At 48.6% G+C, this 19,033-nt stretch overlaps 2 protein-coding genes across 3 annotated transcripts; one reads left to right on the top strand and one right to left on the bottom strand.

Moving 5' to 3' along the window:
- Nucleotides 1-308: 308 nt before the first annotated feature.
- On the top strand, nt 309-5,122 carry SNF8 (SNF8 subunit of ESCRT-II). 2 transcript variants are annotated; one of them, XM_066981840.1, is made up of 8 exons: nt 309-464; nt 689-739; nt 1,203-1,341; nt 1,671-1,775; nt 3,341-3,413; nt 4,012-4,153; nt 4,355-4,450; nt 4,873-5,122. In XM_066981840.1, exons 1-8 carry the CDS (start codon nt 411-413, stop codon nt 5,008-5,010), a joined length of 798 nt encoding a protein of 265 aa, XP_066837941.1. In that variant the 5' UTR covers nt 309-410; the 3' UTR covers nt 5,011-5,122. The 2 variants fall into 2 exon arrangements, with proteins under 2 accessions (XP_066837941.1, XP_047906758.2); XM_048050801.2 differs by having other exon boundaries at nt 313-464; nt 4,376-4,450.
- On the bottom strand, nt 5,112-18,838 carry UBE2Z (ubiquitin conjugating enzyme E2 Z). The gene is made up of 7 exons (XM_066981839.1): nt 18,115-18,838; nt 16,307-16,379; nt 14,306-14,493; nt 12,308-12,419; nt 11,589-11,701; nt 10,964-11,054; nt 5,112-7,917 (listed from the first exon to the last, which is right to left on the bottom strand). The coding sequence occupies exons 1-7, from the start codon at nt 18,447-18,449 to the stop codon at nt 7,747-7,749; spliced, it is 1,083 nt and encodes a 360-aa protein (XP_066837940.1). The 5' UTR covers nt 18,450-18,838; the 3' UTR covers nt 5,112-7,746.
- Nucleotides 18,839-19,033: the final 195 nt, after the last annotated feature.

The raw sequence follows: 19,033 nt of genomic DNA, 5'->3' as shown, positions 1-19,033 counted from the left end.
AGACCCGGGAAGCGGCGGGGGGGCGGGACGAAGCTCACCCCGGGCTGCGCAGGGACGAGCCCTGCCCGAGGGCTGCCCCGGCACAACGCCGGCCGCAGGAGCCCGCCCCCTCCCAGCGCCCCGCCGCACGGGGCGGGCACCCCCCCACAGCGGCTCCCCGCACGCCGGGGGCCCGGCCACCCCCCCGGGCTCCTCCCGCGGCGGGGCCGCGGCCGCGTAAGCAGAGGCCCCGCCCCAGCCCGGGGGAACCCGCGGGGCCCGACCCCCGCTCGCCCCCGCTCGGCCCCGGGCCCCTGCGCGAGGCGGGGCCGTGTAGGCCCCGCCGTGTAGGCCCCGCCCCCGCCCCGCGCCGGCGCCGCGCGTCGCGGGGAGGTGACGTCGGCGGGTGCGCGGCCGGCGGGGGGGCCGCCATGCACCGGCGGGGCGTGGGCGCGGGCGCCGTCGCCAAGAAGAAGCTGGCGGAGGTGAGGGGGCGGCGGGGCCCGCGGCCGGGGCGGGCGTGCGGGGCGCCGGTCCGCGGAGGGCGGCCCCGGCGGGAGCGCAGGGTGCCCTCTGGTAACTTCCTCGCTTGCCCGGGGCCGCGGGTCCTTCTGATTCACGCGTCCTTAAGGAGCGCCGCCTCCTCCGGTCTGGGGTTTGTTCGCCCGTTTCCCGGCGCCGTCCCCAGCGCCCTGTTTTCTTCCTGCAGGCAAAGTACAAGGAGCGAGGGACGGTCCTGGCCGAAGACCAGTTGGCCCAGGTGGGAGATCGCCCCTGCCGTGGCGTGGCTTGCGGTGGTGAGCCTAGCCTCAGACCTGAGCTTCGTTTTGCGTCCTGCTTTGGGTTCTGCCTCCCTTCCCGTCGCCTCCGAAACATCTCCGTTCTGTGGGGTTGTTTCTGTGCCATGCACGGCACAGGATATCTGTTGCCGTCCTTCTGAGCCCAACTATGGGTTCAGAATAGCCTTGTCTTCTCTCCACTCTTGTTTGATATTGGCTTATATTCAGTGTTAAAGCATACACGTGTGAATTTGTCAAGCATTTTTTTCTTGTTTCCTGCTTTTTGAGTCCACTGGTGCCATTTGTACAGGGTGAGCAGCATGTCTGAATCTTGGCTACTGCTTTAGGACTGTGTCCACTTAGTGCATTGTGGGGTCTGTGATCACCAAAAAACGTGTTAAATAAGTGTTAAGACAGAAATAGTTTTCTGTAATTCTCTTCCAGATGTCTAAGCAGCTGGACATGTTTAAAACCAACTTGGAGGAGTTTGCCAGCAAACACAAGCAAGAGATCCGTAAAAGCCCAGAGTTCCGGGTCCAGTTCCAGGATATGTGTGCAACAATTGGAGTGGATCCTCTGGCATGTGAGGAGCAGGCACCAGGGGTTAATGACTAAAGATTTGTTTTACTGTTCTTCTGTTGTAAACAGTTCTTAGTGGAGCTGATGGAAGTTGTCCTTGAGGAAAGCTAATGGTATTTTCATTCTTGGGGTTTGTGAATTGGTGTAATATGCCTGTAGGTGCTATTTACTTTAAAGGGTAGCAAAAGAGGTGGAGATGACCAAAATGGAGACTCTTGACTGAGGCATGAGTCCTCACAGTGAGGTTTGTGAGCAGGCTGCTTCGTACCAGTAACTATTAAGGAAGATGTTCTTGCCAGTGGTCCAATCACTTTCCCCTTTCTCACTTCACAGCCGGTAAAGGATTCTGGTCAGAAATGCTGGGAGTTGGAGACTTTTACTATGAATTGGGTGTGCAGATTGTTGAAGTTTGCCTGGCTCTGAAACACAGGAATGGAGGTGAGGATCGCACTGTCTGTTTTCTAGGAGAATGGGAGTATACCTTGTCCACGTAGAAAATGAGTTGCATCACTCAGCATAGCATTCTTTACTAGATTTCACAGAATATGGAGCTGATGGTTCTGTCTTCCTTGTACCCCTCAAAACCCTTGTTTTGTTTCTACAACATTTTATCACTGTGCCACTGGTAGTCACCTAGCTTCATTGATTTCTACAGAAATCAACCAACTCTGCCCTTCCCTAGGTAACAAAACTGTAATTCCTGGTACGGTGGGAAGGGAGACGGTGATAAATGACAATCTGGAAGGAGTACAAAACCAGTAAGTTACTGCTTTGAGACTGGCAGTAAGACTGTCTCTAAAGGATCACAGCAATATCCAGAAGAGTTAGTGTCGATCTGTCGGAGGGGAGGGAGGCCCTGCAGAGGAACCTGGACAGGATGGGATGAGGTTCAAAATGGCTAAGTGCTGGGTCCTGCACTTTGGCCACAACAACCCCATGCAGTGCTCCAGGCTTGGGGCGGAGTGGCTTGAAAGCTGTGCAGAGGAAAAGGACCTGGGGGTGCTGGTTGACGCTTGCTTGAACGTGATCCGGCAGTGTGCCCAGGTGGCCAAGAAGGCCAACGGCATCCTGGCTCCTATCAGGAATAGCGTGGCCGTCGGGACCAGGGAGGTGATTGTACCCCTGTACTTGACTCTGGTGAGGCCGCACCAGAGTACTGAGTACTGTGTTCAGTTTTGGGCCCCTCACTACAAGAAGGACATCGAGGCCCTGGAGCATGGCCAGAGAAGGGCTATGAAGCTGGTGAAGGGCCTGGATACAAGTCTTATGAAGAGCGGCTGAGGGAACTGGGGTTGTTTAGTCTGCAGAAGAGGAGGCTCGGGAAGACCTTATTGCTCTCTGCAAGTACCTGAAAGGAAGTTGTGGGGAGCTGGGGGTCGGCCTCTTCTCGCAGATAACTAATGATAGAACTAGAGGGAATGGCCTCAAGTTGTGCCAGGGGAGGCTGAGGCTGGAAATTAGGAGACATTTCTTCTCTGAAAGAGTGGCTAGGCATTGGGACGAGTTGCCCAGGGAGGTGGTGGAGTCACCGTCCCTGGGGGTGTTCAAGGAAAGGTTGGCCCTGGCGCTTAGGGACATGATTTAGTGGGTGACATTGGTGGTAGGGGGATGGTTGGACCAGGTGATCTTGGAGGTCTTTTCCCACCTTAATGATTCTATGATTACTAGTGGTAAGTGCCTAATGAAAATATACTGGGTGTTCTTCACCCCAAAAGGGCAATCAGAGACCAAGAGTGGGCTATAGCAAAGCTAATTGAAACTCTGTCTGGTAAGTCTGTGGAAGAAGGCAACACCAGAGTGCTGCATGTTAATTGTAGGACCAGAAGTGACTAGATGCTTATCTCATCCAAGGCTTGAAACGGGGAACAATGAAGAATCCACTTGTATAATGTAGGGCAGGAGTGATTCAGTGGTAAACACACAAAGGAGCCTTTACTACTTGTGCTGGAGTAGTTTTCTTTCTGTGCAGTAATGTTTTCCTGTCCCCTTTTGTTAACTCCTAGGTCTGATAACACTAGAAGAACTTCATCAACAAGTGCTGAAGGGAAGAGGGAAGTTTGCTCAGGAAGTAAGCCAGTGAGTGTCTGGATATTACAGGAGGGTAGAATCAAGTAGCATTTGTGGAAGAAAAGAGGGTGACTGATCTCAGCTAGGCTTGAATTTGCTGCTGTTAATTGGACTCCAAATTCTAGCAATTGAGCCACTTACACATGCTCTGTAGTTAATGACTTAAATATTTCAAAAAGCAGGAGTGAGCACTAAAGCATGAAGAACTGTTGTCTTGAGCTGGAGAGGATTAGTTCCCTGCAAATCCAGCTCTCTTACTGTCACAGTCTGCTGAAGCTGCTGTGGTCTGAGCTATAAGGAAGGGACCAATACGTGCCCTTACAGAAATCAATGTTAGGACACAACTCACCATAATTAGTAAGTTGGGCTGAATCTTAAATATAGCACTTGCAGCTTAGATACTACAAATGTCTCTAATGAAAATCTGCACTTCTGTAAAGGGGCAAAGATATGCACACTAAAAGAAATTATTGGCTGTTGATTACCTGAAATTGCAGCAAGTAGCCACTTGCTATAGCTTATAGCTTCTTCTCATTTACAGAATTGAGGATGCAGTTTGAGAGAGGCTCTCTTGGTTTAAAGCTTTGTATTAACCCTTGCTCTTCAGGGATGATCTCCTTCGTGCAATCAAGAAACTGAAGGTCTTGGGAAATGGCTTTGGGATTATCCCTGTTGGTGGAACATATCTGGTCCAGTCTGTACCAGCTGAACTGAACATGGATCACACAGTCGTCTTGCAGCTGGCAGAGGTATTGATCCAAGTGATTTTAAAGTACAACCACCCTGAAAGAATCTTATTACTTCCACGACAGGGAAAGCAGGTTGTAGGAAGTGCAAATTCCAGCATGAATGTGAATCTAGAACTTGTGCTATGATTAGATCAGACCTGTAGGCAAAATTGTCCATGTGCATCTAAACTATGGACTTAAATATTGATTATAAGCACACAGTATTTTTCTCTCTCATTCCAGAAAAAGGGCTATGTAACAGTCAATGAGATCAGGTCCAGTCTGAAATGGGAGATGGAACGTGCAAAGCAAATACTGGTACGTATGAAGGTCTCTTGTGCACAGTGGAGGTCAGTGACAGGGTGGAGTGGCTGTTCCTGCAGCACAGCTGCGTACACTATGGTGAGGATGTTACCATAGCATGCACAGGTGATAGACCTGAGGCAGGGTACGTACTACTTAAACATAGGTTAAAGACAGCAGAGTCTCAGGAGTTGTAGATATTCCTGTGGCTTCACTAGTCTCGGTTAAAACTTGAATTTTGTTAGCTCAGGTCCTGCATAAACATGGAGGGTAGATTTGACTGGATGTCCAAACTGTATCTTTCCCTGCTCAAGATGAGTAAAAATGTTGAGTTCTACACACTCCATTACACTACAATAAATGTGGGATGAGGCCTGTGAATGGCTTCTCAGCCATTTAGTTAAGTTTTACTCACAGTTTCTGCTCTGTTTGAATAGGAACACTTGCTGAAGGAAGGAATGGCCTGGCTGGATACGCAGGCAGCAGGAGAACCTCAGTACTGGCTGCCTGCTCTCTTTACAGAGCTGTACTCTCAGGAGATCACTCCAGAGGAAGCTAACGAGGCAATACCTTGACTTCTAAGTGTTCCATGTGTGTATATAATTCTTCTTGTGAGGTTACTTGCATATCACCTAAAACACAGGTACAATGGATTTGAAATAAATTTTTTTAAAAAAAATGTCTAGATTGAGAAGTTTAATAGGACTAATTCATACTTGCTTACCTTTGGATTTTCTCCTCTGTTGTGAATTGAAATACCACTTACTGTTACAAACACTAATTACCTTGTCACAGCAAGAGAAAAAATATATAAGCTGCTATTGCAACTGCAGTCTCAGAGGATGCATATGTGACTGTCTAATGAATCTTAGAGCCAGCAGTGACATTTCCAAAGCATCTTAGAAACTGTTTTGTAGTCCTCTGCTCTGTGAATGAGCCTTTGTTTCACTAAGGAGTACCACAGTCTAGATTCTGCCAAAACAAACTTTATTGCACAAAAAAAAATCTTATGTACAATAGTATATAAACAAGGTATCTTAGAGTGACTCTTGTGCATATATTTCAACTCAATTAGGTCTAAAAATCTGTTGCTAAAACATCTCTGCCTAGAGCAGTCATTTGAGGATTGTCACTTTGAAATGGAAACATTCAGAAATGGTAGGACAGACAACATTAGAGCTATAAAACTAATACTTCTCTTTTACAGCCACATGCTAGTTATGTGAATAGTGTCCACAATAAGGCATTTTCTTGTTTTGTTGTATCAGTGGATGGTAACGCCACATGCATCACAAACAGATTTCAGAACCAGCTCTGCCTTTAAAAGGCAGCCGAGTCACAGCTCTATCCACAATGCTACTGAATGGTGACAAACAACGTGACATTTACAATGGAATTACAGAGGCGGAAGAGTAGCATACAGCTCATGACTTCCCAGGAGATCCTGCTGCCTCCTGAGACCTTATTTCAAGGTGAACACAGCTTTATTTACTCTCACCTGGTGTATGTGTTGAGTGAGTCCTATGTAAGTTTAGCTTTCCCTTGAGGGAAGACAGGGTTTAAGTCAGACTCATACCAATGACAGACCCAGGGGGTGTTGCTTGCTAAAAGGGAAAGGTTCCCAAGTTGTTAAATGGCACACTTACAGGTCAGGAATGTTTCCACCTTTCAGCTTTTCAGAGCTGCTTAAGGAGCAGTGTGCAGGCTTCTGACTTCTACACAAGTTGATATAAATCGGAGACTGAAAATAATTAAATAATTCAGTGATGTATGGGACATTGCCTTTTTGTACATTGCATGGCAGGGGTTTTCTGGCCCCTCCTTCTATGGTTGTATTGTGTTTTTTTTTTAAAAAACAAAACACAAGGATGACCATTGGACATTCTCTCACCACCACTGGGAGTCTGAAACAGAGCCACACTGGTGGAAGGTGGTTAAGGAAAGAGCCTAGGACAATGTGCAACTTTGCTTTCTATCAAAGCTCCTATGAAAACAAGTAGATTAAGCTATTTATCAATGAAACATTTTACTGCTGCAATCAAATCATCACCAGGATCTTTTACCTGAAGACACTTTTTATTTCTTCTCCACCCAAGTTGCACTGAATACATTTTTCATGTAACTGTACTCGCAGCTAGCAGATACTTCTCTGACAGGCTTGCCCCTCACAGTAAAAAGCTGCTGTCTAAAACATTCAAAGCACTGAAGTGTTAACTTTACAACACTTGTCTAGCTTGCACTCAGCCAAGTTTGGCAAAGGAATTTCAGTCAGTAACTAGGTGTACACCTCTGAAAAGCTCCACCCAGAAACAGTGGCTTCCTTATCTAGAGTTGCCCCTTATTCTAGCATTTCAATCTGATGGATCAAGGTAGCAGTGGGGAGTGAGGTGGTAGTAAAGAACGACGGAGGAGAATAAAATATTACACTGACTAGAGAGGTGGAAAGTGAGAAGTACTTCAGTTAAGGAACAGCTCCATCAGAGCAGCCAGAATAAAATATTTCTAGAATACTAAATTCAAATCAAAACCTTAAAGATATAGACAAACTAGACTTATTTTTAGTGACCCCCCCCCCATCTCTGAACCAATGTTTTTCCCCAAAACACCAGGATGAACACATCTGCACTCAATTTATGGATTCTTGCAGTTTCCACTTTTCATCCTACCCTTTGTGCCTAAAGTCTCAGTGGACAAAGTCACCCAGGGCTTGTGTAAAGCCTTCAGAAAGGAGCCCAGATTCCACCACTGCTCTTTATCTTTGGTCTGTCTAGAACAGCATCTAGAAGAAAGACATTAGGTAGATGGGCTCAACAGAGCAAAGAGGCTCCATCTCTCCCAACCTGCAGAAGAAGGTTTCATCCAGGCACGTAGTGCCTGGGCCCTGTCACACCCCAGACTCAACAGAGCGCTCCCACCGCTACAGCTCTGTATTCAGCATGGCCCCAGGGAAGGGCTCGCTGTCTAGGAACAGAAAAGCTGTAAAGAGGAGTCGCAGTCTAGATCTCATTCTTTAATCAAATGGAGACAAAAAAATAACCAGTGTAGATATTTTCAAAAAATAACCTGATGCCACATGCTCCGGCTTTGTATCAGAGTAAGTACCTTTTAAGAGTAGCCTGTCACAAGCTTGGCTTTGTCTAGCATGAAGTCTTCTCATTCAGCATTATCCACCAGAGCAGTAAAAGGAGACAGAAGACGACATCCTGTAGTTTTCTCCACTCTGGCATTGGTTTGGTTGTTGAGTCTGTCAGGGGTACTCTAGTGTGAAGACAACATTCCCACAGCTTGGCCTCTCCATTGGTAACACAGCTCTAAGCTTTGGAGCAACTTTGAGTGTCTGTCTCTGTCTCAGAGGAGCTGCTCTCAGAGTCTATTTCTGTATTCTCCTGCTGATGTTTCTCTTGCACCTTCTGCCGAATTCCTTGCAAACGGACTAATAGGGATTGATAGTCAAAGTGGCCTCGTTTTTCACCAAAAGGATCCTGGAAGGAAGCCATAGATAAATATATCAGAATAGACCTTTATCATTCTGGCAAGAAGTAGAATTAAGAAAGCTGTACAGTAACTGGGCAACAAACAAATAGTTAAAGGTTAAATCCTGTCATATGACCAAGGGGCCTCTAAACAGGGTCATGGTAGAGGTTGAGGACTGCAGGTATTTTCTGTTTGGAGTCTTCTGGGAAACCTTACAAACCCAAGCAAACTTCAAAGACAGATAGAAGGCCAAGCAGATATGAAGTGAATTTCTCCTAGCAGGCTTGAAGAAGTAAACTATTTCATAGAATCATAAAATGGTTTGGATTGGAAGTTACTTTTAAAGATCACCTAGTTCCAACCTCCCTGCCATGGGCAGCAACATCTTTCATTAGACCATCCAACCTGGCCTTGAACACTTCCAAGGATGGAGCACCCACAACGTCTCCGGACAATGTGTTCCAGTGCCTCACCATCCTCTTAGTAAAGAATTTCTTCCTTATGCCTAATCTAAATCTACCCTCTTTTATTTTAAAAACATTACCCCTTGTCCTACCACTACAAGCGCTGGTGAAAAGTCTCTCTACATCTTGCTTATAACCCCTCAAGTATTAAAAGGTCACAATGTGGTCTCCCCTGAGACTTCTCAAAGCTAAACAACCCCAACTCAGCCTTTCTTCATGGGAGAAGTGTTCCAGCCCTCTGATTTTTTTTGTGGCTCTCCTCTGGATCTGCTCTAACAAGTCCATGTTTTTCTTCTGCTGAGGGCCCCAGAGCTGAATGTAGTACTCCAGGTGCGGTCTCATGAGAGCAGAGTAGAGGGGGAGAATCAGTTCCCTCAACCTGCTGGCCACACTTCTTTTTATGTAGCTCAGGATACAATTGGCTTTCTGGCCTGCAGGCACACATTGCCAGCTCACGTACAATTTTTCATCCACCAATATCCCCAAGTCCTTCTCCACTGGGCTGCTCAATTCATTTATCATCACCCAGTCTGTACTGATACTAGTGATTGCCTCAACCCATGCACGTTGCCTTGTTGAACTTTATGAGATTCACATGGGTCCACCTCTCAAGCCTGTCAAAGTCCCTCTAGATGGTATCCCTCTCCTCCAGCATGTGAACTGCGCCACTCAGCCTCCCTTATGTTACCTGCAAACTCGCTGAGGGTGCACTCAGTCACACTGTCATTGATAACGATATTTAACAGTACCAGTACCAATATGGAGCCCTGAGATCCACCACTTATCACTGGTCTCCATCCGGACATTGAGCTGCTGACTGTAACTCTGTATGCAGCCATCCAGCCAATTCCTTATCCAGTGAATACATCATCCATCAAATCCATCTCTCCAACTGAGAGACAAGGATGTTGTGTGGGACCATGTCAAAGGCCTTACAGAAGTCAAAGTAGATTACCTCATTAACTCTTCCTTACCCACCAATGCAGTGATTTCACTGTAGGACATCAGATCACTCAGGCACAATTCACCCTTTCTGAAACCATATCTACTTCAAAGATCAGGTCTCATGCTCACTTCCAGGAGGCAGGAAAATATTACAAATGAAAGCCTCTAAAATCCAGAGGCCAAAGACTTGACCACACTTTATATTAGTGCTACAGACCCTTTCCAAATTAAAGCATTTCTATTGTCATTTTAAATCAAGGCACCCAGCTGCTTTAATACTTTTTGCTTTTAACCCTATTCCTGGTTAAAGACACGTTGTCAGGGCTATATAAGGTGGTGGTGGAATTTACCCTGTCCCACCTGATGCAGTTCTTTGGTGCAAGCCAACATGCAGCTCCAGAGTTAACCAGGCAGCACATTTGGCAAGTACTAAACTGACACTGAACATGGAGTGACTTTATTTTAAAAATAGGGTAACGAAGACAACAATGGCATCTCTCCAGCATGTTGTGTTCATACTTCCTGTACTACTATTTACAAGCAAGCAGAAAACAGACCAAGGCAGTCACTACCTCTGGGAACTGAGCACAACACAGTTCCAAGTCACAGTGTTCTTCATAAACCCATGGAGAAAGCAACTGAGCCCTGGATCCTTGAAGAATAAAGAAGAGTTGGCCACACCTGACAATCCTCTACCCTCAACAAACTGCAGCCTCTCTGTACAGCACTCTCTGTAGGTATGTCTGTCACAGATCTTCCTTATGGGAATTTCTCACTTCAAACATGAACTCTCCTATTTTAGGAGTGCTTTCATTTTATGAATTAAACGGTCAGTGATGGTACTTACAGGAAAGAAGGATCTTTAGACACACTAGATCGTTAAACCAATCACCTCTATCTTTTCTTAACAATGTAATTTCTCAATGAGTCAAACAAGAGGTGCCTGATGAGGGAGGAAGACGTACGTGTTCATAGGCAAATAACTTGGCAACCTATTCTTTAAAATGTACTTCCCTGCAGAAATAAGCTTCTTTGTTCAACCTGTCTATATGTGTCTGCCATATTGTCACTGTTCCCCCACTCCTTCCTCCTCCAGGAACTTTTGTCTCAGCCAGCCAGCCACTTTCAACCTCATCTGAGAGAACAAGGAGTGTCAGAGAAAAGTTCTTATCTACTGTATGAGCAATGACACCTCAGAAAAAGAAATCCCACCAGTGTCTCAACAGGGGAACGCTGCAATAGAGTTCAGTTGCCACCAGCACTGGATAACCTACATGTGCCTTCCCTCCTTAACCCCAAATCCACATGAAAGCAAACTGTACTGATTCCACTGCTCAAAGCACGACCCACTTGCCTTGAGAGTGACCCAGGTTCAGCACCGAAAGAAATCTAACAGCCTTGAAAACACTGTGTGCCTATGCTGGACTTGGGAGAGGTAGCTTTTTATTCACAGGAATGTCTCAGGTCTCAAGTTCCATGGTTAATTCAAAGTTGAAATGTACAGTTGATAGAAAAAGGTCCAAATCCACCCCACACACATTTAGTTGTTGCACATTACCCATTGCAATTGTCTGTCACTAACTACAAGTGACTAGGTATTTTGAATCAAAATTTTGAATCAACAAGAAAATTGTCTGCCACCCACCTGCATTGTCTGACCTTGCAGATAAAGTCTCTCTTTGCACACCCCTTCATAAAAGTCGTAGTATTCCATGAAGGATTTCTCCATTACACTCCTGAACACAATCAGAGCAAACAGTCAACAGAAAATGACAGTGTTACAATGGTCACATCATCCAGGGTTGCACCATCCTACTAAGCAGCAGTCCATGTAATCAGCACAGCTCAACCGACACAGGGCATCCCAGACAACTAACTGGATACAGCGAGGCAGGACACAGAACAAAACAAAATACAGCACTGCTACTGTAGCTGAACAGATTCTGCATGTGGTTCCACAACAGCTTTGCTTTTCTCTCCCTCAGATTTTCATTTTTTTTTTTCTCTAAGAGAAGGCACATTTATCCTCAAACAAGTCAGAGGATGCAGCCACTGTGCACAGTAACACAGCCTTTGTCAATGTACAGCTCCCGGGCACCACATAGATGCAGCCATCCATTTCAAAAGAAACAAAACCGCTCTTCACTGGACCAGGATGAGTTAAACACTTGCTCTTTCCTGTAGCAGCTCTCAGGAAGGGCAACCAGAGAACTTTAACCTGCTTCCCCACACCCACTTTCTTATGTTCCCTCCCTGCCTCTTTTCCATACCGTAGTGGCTCAGGACAGGGACACTTTCCTTCCAGCATGTCACATACTGCTACTCGGATGGTCTCATGCCGAATACACTCATTATAGTTCTTGCTGTCCCCGGGGTGCCTCTCCTGGAAACAGAATTTGGTCCAGTAAGTCCATGTGACTGGAATGATTCTTTGTATCTCTCTCATGGGCCCGATGAATTTCACTAAGGCAAGAACCCACTACAGCATTGTCTGTTTTGTGTACACTGAGCTCACTTACACTGCAAATGAAAAGCTGGCAAGATTTCCCATATCTAAAGAGCCTTGGACTCACACAGCTGTGGAGACAGACAGCCGATAAAGTTAGCACAGCAACCTGCCTCTCTTGGATGCTGGAGACATAAAAACCTGAGCAGTTTGTTTCCTGCATGACATTATATCTCAAGGAAGCTGTATTAGGAGTCACGTAGCAGAGAAATGAAAAGCCATCCCATCTCCTCAGCCACTTCTTGAATGCCTCTTGTTCTTCGGTTACTTAACACATACAAGAGCTAAGCAGCCTCCAGTCCAGAGCTGGGTTGCAACTTCTCCTCAAGATCTGACCAGAGGCAAAACAAACTGGAAAGGAGCCACGTGATATAACCTGGTTTTCTCCCCCATTTCCAGAGCAGAATTTGCCACCAGAAGCAAGGTGTAGAGTGAAGAGACAGACAGCTGCAGAACCAGAGATGATCCACCTTCAGGTCTCACCTGCTCAAAGCCGGGTTCATTGTGATAGGGGTTCTCAGTCATCAGAGATTGGATGGAGATGAGGACTGAAGAGATACTCTGTGCTGGGCTCCATGCAGGCCCGGTCCAAGTGCTGAGGCATCAAAACAGAAGAGCATCAATTAACAACGCAGGACCAGCCAAGTGACCACCATCCCTCCAACTACCAAAGATCAGAAAGCTTGTGAAACTACCTCTATAGCTTACAGAAATATGACAGGAAAAGCAACAGCTGCTACTGATATACAAAGCACTGGACACTAAGAAAGTTTTCAGGTTGAAGGTAGTTTATTCTCTCAACCAGATGAGTATGCTAGCTTGCAGGAGGCTGGTGAACTTTGCTGCCAACATACATAGGGCACCACATGTGAGCTGAGCAAAAGTAACATTTCCAAACACCTTACAGGGCACTTTAAAGCTATGGCTATCATCTCGCACAGCACCCTGAAGCAACATATCCTACCAGCACTACAATAAATCAAAACCTGCAACTCTTAAGAACTGAAATCTAACTCTGAAGACTTGAACAAGACCATCACTTTTGCAGTTTGTAATGCAGACATTCAGCACAAAGTCTGCCACCAAAAACACTAATGGACGCTCTGCTGTAAGAACGAGGTACCTGTTTAATACATACAAGGTAGCAAAAAACTCTGCATAGACAAACATGATCAGGAAAAGCTGTTCTGCTGCTTGCCCTTAATATCCTGGTTCCAGATACAGACTCGTCTCCCTGTGAGCTGAACAAGGATGTACTGACCCATATATGCTCTTCCTAAATCCTTTCATTCACAGCTTCCCATTTCTGCCAAGGCTGAGACTCTTTATTCACTCTTCAAGACATGACTACACTGCATGAGCAACAATGCAGCTTGCATGGAAGTTGCTGGGCCTTCAGACCCCCGAGGTACGGATGTGCCCGACACACCTTAGTGCCTCACAGGCATGCGGCATCCAGCTCATTGGATCAGAAACCTCATACAGTGAGATGTTTCCCAACACACTGTGTCTCTCACCCAGCCCTGGACCATTAACTACCAGCTGACAAGTATCAGCTACTTGGACCAGCTTTCGTTTAAGGGGCACGTGCAGAGAACTGCAGAAACAATCCCAGCAAAGGCAACGTTATAAACTGCATCAATGCTGAGATTTTGTTTGATAAAACTCCTACAGCAATTCAAGCTACCACTGCCCCTTCGACACCTAGCTGCCTGTATCTGTCTGCAGCCAAAGGAAAGGGACACTAACACCCCAGCTGCACCAGTCCAGAGTCTCAGCAAAAATCTTTCTTTATTGGCAGATGAAACTGTCACAGCTGGCATGAGGAATATCACACTATGGCCACGGTTCCTCTGGTAGAGCCCTAAGAGCCACTGAATCAAACAGGACTTTCACATGTTTAAAAATCAAGTAGGTGAGAAACGAGCATTTGCAGCAGTGGAGCCTGTTTGAACAGGCAGCATGGGAGCAGCGCTTGCAAATCATTACACCCACCACTCAGCCCCACGTACATGTAGGTGGAAGCCCAGAGCAGTCGAATGGCTCTCAAGGAAGTTCTTAGTGGCTTTTAATCTTATTTATTTATTTTTAAACCCACGTGGAGAGAGGAAATTAAAACCGCAAAAACCTACATTCAGACAGCATTAAGGATCAGGTTGCAAAGCGCAAGAGCAGAAGAAACACAGTGCTCAGGCCAAGACTTTGCACGGGGAAGAAGAAAAGTAGCAGTGTCCACTGAACTACATGCTTCCCTTTCTCCATTCTCAGGCTCTTTTAAAGACAAATTAGACTCTTATTTCAGAGGAATTTGTGCTGCTTCATGACTCTGTTCTAGCACATGATTTTACAGAAGCATAAATGTGCATCAAACACATCTGGGGCAAGATCAGGGCACAGTGCATTGAGAAAGATGCATGAGGCAGAATACTACCTGCAGCTACCTCCTGGTTTCCCACCAAAACAGCCAAAGTCTCTTCTTACCCTAGAATACTCAGGCAGACTTTCCCATTGCGGTAGAAGTTGGGGTTAAACCTCACTGTGTTATTTCCTGTTGTCATCAGTTTGACCCTTGGTGGGTGGATAGGATAATCTGGAGGACAGCGAAACAGGAACAAGAAGAAACCCCCTTCATAAGGCGTGTCAAATGGGCCTGTGATCAATGCATGAATCTGGAAAACAAAAGCCCATCTTGCGCACCACTTCAAAACTGCAGCACCCTCAAATCCTCAACAAAGCCAACGGAAGGCAAGAAACCTCCACCCAGGCAGCAGTATGGATGCAGCATCTTCCACAAGCACACACCATACACAGGCCATACTTAACCCTCCCTCCTTCCCTCATTAGAGGGAGCCACTGCTGTGCACTTCTCTCCCCTCTGCCACACTCAATGTGCAAAGCAAGTTTCTAACGTGAGGTTTGGCCGGAGTCCACAACAGCTGCCTCCCATACATCTCTACACAGCTCAAACCAGAACGGATCACAGTTCAGCTGGTAAGCTCTGCTTAAAAAAAAGACAAAAAAAGATTTCAAATATGAAAAAAAATATAGCTAATTTTAGAAAGAAAACGTCAGAATTTCTGCCAAAACTGGAACATTCCTCAATTTTATGGTCTTGTGCTGATCTGGTCGTATTGTAACCAGTTAAATCCTCTGCCAGGATCTGAAGTTAAGACCCTATCCTTGCCATGCTAATTACCCTCAAAAATCTCAATAGTGTACCAGGAAATCTTCTCCCACCGGGCTATTACAGAAGTTTTCTCCCTTTGCATCCTCCCAAAGTGATCCAAGCAATCTTCCTTAAATGACCGTCTTACTTAGCCTAGGATTTTAGTCAAAAGCCCCAAGGCTGGTGTTCTACAAACCTGCATTTCCACTGAAGGGCATTTTGGCACTTGCGGCTTCCAAGCCAAGGGAAGCCAGAACTACAGCTAAACGCCTGAGGTAGCTGTTGTCTGTGCAAAGACCCTCCCTTTGTGCTATCTCCAAAAATCCAAGAGCCCTAAGCCAGGAGGTGCTTACACTGGGGGAATCAGGGGACTACCAAGTTTGTCGGGGGGGTGGGAGAAGTGCACAACAGAGAAACCAAAAGCAACCCCACATGCACACACACACAACTTTCTCAGAAACCAGCACAGCCAGATGAGGTGACATTGGCTGGAGAAAGGGTAGCACCAGCCAAGGAATGCACTGGATTACGAACACTGTTTGAGCAACCTCACCCTCCCAGATCACTGCACTCCCTCAGACTTAATTGGAAATTCCCAGTTCTGGAAACCCCCTAGAGCCAGGCAGCCAGGAGGGGAAGAACTGGGGCAGGAGAGGCCATAGACATGCCTGCCCCTAGGGCGTAAGTGCACTAGAGGCAATCTGGTGGAAGTGGCTGTGCAGGTCAGACTTGCACGAGACCCTGGTACCTGTGAGAACCAGGCAGGCAGCTCCACAGCAGGATGGGATCTGGGCCCAGAGACAAATCCCATTACCAGTTCACAACAGTTAAACACCTCCACCTTACACAGGTGGGTTACAGATACTCCAGCACTGTCTGCAACTGATAGGTGCTTCTCATTTCCAACTCCTCAAGAAATCCCCCATGGCCGACAGCTTTCCACAGAGCAAATCTCTTCTTTGAGATGCTCTATTGATTGTTTTCAAACATCAGTAGAATAAAACAAGCTGGAACAGCACTCCACTAGAGTTCATAGGGCCACAAAACAGTGCTGGCTTTATCTGTGGAAACTTCTCAGATTCCTGCGGTGTTCTCTCTCCACAAAGCCAGTTTCCTTGATAGCCTCCTCCCATTTAAAATGCAGCCCATCTCAATATCACCAAGAAAACTGGAGGTGCATTGTGCTCTTACAAGATTCACCCTGACTTCTCCCAAAATACTATGGAAATACTCTACTTGGGAGAATCTTTAGAGCGGCTGTCAACAGCAACATGCAGAAGAGCATGAACCTGAAGCAGTTCCAAATCTGCTCTTACCTTGGTCATGTCATGGGGATCAGGCACAACAAACATTCCTGGCGGTGGTTCCTTGTAAATGGACATGATATCTCTGAACAAAGGAAACAGAAATTAGTCAGGATCTCCCTTGGCGTTCATCAGCCCTTGATGCACGGAATGTTCTAGATGACAAATCTGTGTACAGATGCAAAGGGACAGATTTTAAAGATGGAAACCTGTAACTCGAAGTAAAAGATGTTCTTTTTCTTCAGTCTGTTTTCTGGCTGAGCTCTCTTAACTTATCCTAAACAATAGCTGAGGCAGTTCAAGAGTACAAGGAGCATTCAATCAGTCAATAAGCAAGGCATCAGACCACGAGCACCTTGACTACCTGCTGCCTTGCGTTTTACCACAGATCAACTCCAGCATATAGAACTTCAACCATAAACTTCTCCTAAGGTAAGCACATAAAACTTCTCTTAGGTGAATTTTGTTGCTTAACAGTCAACTTTCCCTCCCCATGTTTTCCCTCTCCACACTCAGACTATCTTTTGTATACCCAGTCACTTGTTTTCCCCAAACATACAGTGACTCAACTGTCTTTGAGCATAAAACTGCTCTGTCGAATTTGGTTTTAATCAAACAACGGGTTCAAGCATTATGAGGATGCGTATATACATGCAACTTAATCACAATGCCCTTGTTTTTCCTGGACTAAATGAACTGAAAAATAACAAATCCCATACAGTTCTGTGTAGTTTACAGATAGACTGAATGACACCCACCAGCTTTTATTGCCAAGAGGTTCCCCCCATAATCAGAGCTGCACCGAGCTCCAGGACAAGCTATCACTAGATCTTCCCGTTCAGGAAGCAACCACAGTTCAGAGAGGTTTAGGGCAAGAACAAAAACAAGTGTGAGAGCAACAGGAGAGTTTTGCCTTCCTACCTAACAATATGAAGTTAGTGTTTTTGGCATTTGGATCGGAAACTGACAAAACACCTGGTGCCATCTTTGGAAGACATTATACAAGCTCTAGAACACGCAACGGAACAAGGATGAGCAAGAGCCTGGCAGGCAGCAATACTTGCTCTGAAGGAAGAGGAAGAGCTTGTTGAAACACTGCCAGTATTTCTAACAATAAAAGACCACGTTGCTCATAATATCAAAGGCTATCAACACACCAGATTTAACTAGATGATTATTTAAAGAGTGGGAGCAGACAACTAGGTGGGCACCACCAGGAAAGAGGATCACTACTGGCAGGTTTAGGATAAACGTCTTGCAAAACTCCACTTGACTGCTGATGGGGACTGCAAGAGAAGCCTGCTCCCCTCCCCATTGAAGAGCATCTTGAAGAAGCAGCCAGTAATCCCGAGGGCAGGATTTGGGCAATGCGCCACAGCGCTTAGCGGCCACAAGCACCAGCGAGAGCAGCAGAAGAAAGCTGTCCTGGGTGGAGGTACAGGGTTCTGCGGCTCCAGGGCAGGTGAGGCACGAGAGCTGTCCTCGCCCGAGCACCTGGGCGAATACAGGCCCGGGGCCTGCGCTCAGGAAAGCCCCCGAGCACGGCGGTGACCAGGGGCTGCCCCACGCCCCAAGAGGGCGAGCCCCGGGACCTGTCCCCGGGCCCAGCGGGGAGGGGTCGGCGAGGCCCGGGGGACAGTTACCGGCGGCCCGGGAGCACCGGCCGCGAGCCCAGCGGTTCCGCCGCGTTACGGGGCCCGGCTCCGGGGGGCGGGGGTCCCACGGCGCCCCGCTGGGCCGGCAGAGGGCGAGGGCCGGGACCACCCCCAGGGCGCCGCGGGGCCACGGCTGCCGGGGCCGGCGGGCAGGGCGGCTCTCACCGTTTGATCCGCAGGAGGCAGGCCGGGCTGGGCCGCTCGCTGTCCCAGTCGCCGCTGACCGTGGGGTCCCAGAAGGCGGAATGCGTGAGGAGCGCGGCGCCCGCGGCTGCGGCCGCGGCGGCGATGGGGGCTCCGCCGCTCCCCGGGGCGACGCCGCCGCTCGCCGGCGCAGTGCCGAAGCCCGCGGCCGCCCACAGCTCGGCAGGGATGAAGACGCCGGGGCTCCCCGCGCCGCCGCCGGGGCCGGGGCCGGCCGAGGCGCCGCTGCCGCCGCCTGCCGCCAGCACCGCGGCCGGGGCCGGGGCCGCCTCCTCGGCGGCCGGACTCTCCGCCATTCCGCGCCCGGCCTCGGGGAACGCCGCTTCCGGGACTCGGCACCAACGAGTCGTCCGGCCGGAGGGGCCGCCCCCTCGCGCCTCCGCCGCTCACCGGCCAGAGCGTCACCTCCCCCGGGCCCCCGCCCGCTACCGGCGCAGGCTCCCCCGAGCCACCACAGAGCCTCCCTCTGGCGCCGGAGCGCCCTTCCGCGGAGACGCCTCCTCCTCCCCGCAGGGCAGAGCGGAGCGCCGCGGGCAGCGCGCCCTCTACCGGACGGCGGCGGCGGCGGCCTCCCCGCGCAGCCCGGGCCCGCCGCCCCCGGAGGCCGCGAGCTCCCACCGCCAGCGGCGCGAGCTGGGGGCCCGCTGCGTTTGCTTTCCGCGGGGAGGGGCCGGAGAGAAGCGGCTTCTGCGGCAGCCTCGCTTCCCGCACGCCTCAGCCCGCGGAGGCAGGCTGAGCCCCCAGCAGGGCGGAAGCTGAGCACGGCCCCAGGCCGCTCCCGACCCCCCCGGGGCGGAGCCGCCCGCCACGACCTGCCAGGAAGCACCCGCGGCCCCCGTCCGCGGCCCGTCTGCGGGCGCCGAGAGGAGGCGGCGCAGGA

Source organism: Anser cygnoides, chromosome 22, assembly GCF_040182565.1.
Source record: "Anser cygnoides isolate HZ-2024a breed goose chromosome 22, Taihu_goose_T2T_genome, whole genome shotgun sequence".
Taxonomy (NCBI): domain Eukaryota; kingdom Metazoa; phylum Chordata; class Aves; order Anseriformes; family Anatidae; genus Anser; species Anser cygnoides.
Note: the sequence above shows the minus strand (reverse complement) of the source record. Positions and strands in the feature narration are given on the sequence as shown.

Coding starts and splice junctions, on each gene's coding strand:
- UBE2Z (XM_066981839.1), bottom strand. CDS start 18,449: ATGGCGGAGAGTCCGGCCGCCGAGGAGGCGGCCCCGGCCCCGGCCGCG. Junction 16,380..18,114: donor TGCCTCCTGCGGATCAAACG/GTGAGAGCCGCC, acceptor TCCTTTGTTCAG/AGATATCATGTCCATTTACA. Junction 11,055..11,588: donor CCCTGTCCTGAGCCACTACG/GTATGGAAAAGA, acceptor GATTGTGTTCAG/GAGTGTAATGGAGAAATCCT.
- SNF8 (XM_066981840.1), top strand. CDS start 411: ATGCACCGGCGGGGCGTGGGCGCGGGCGCCGTCGCCAAGAAGAAGCTG. Junction 3,414..4,011: donor TTTGCTCAGGAAGTAAGCCA/GTGAGTGTCTGG, acceptor CTTGCTCTTCAG/GGATGATCTCCTTCGTGCAA. Junction 4,451..4,872: donor AACGTGCAAAGCAAATACTG/GTACGTATGAAG, acceptor CTGTTTGAATAG/GAACACTTGCTGAAGGAAGG.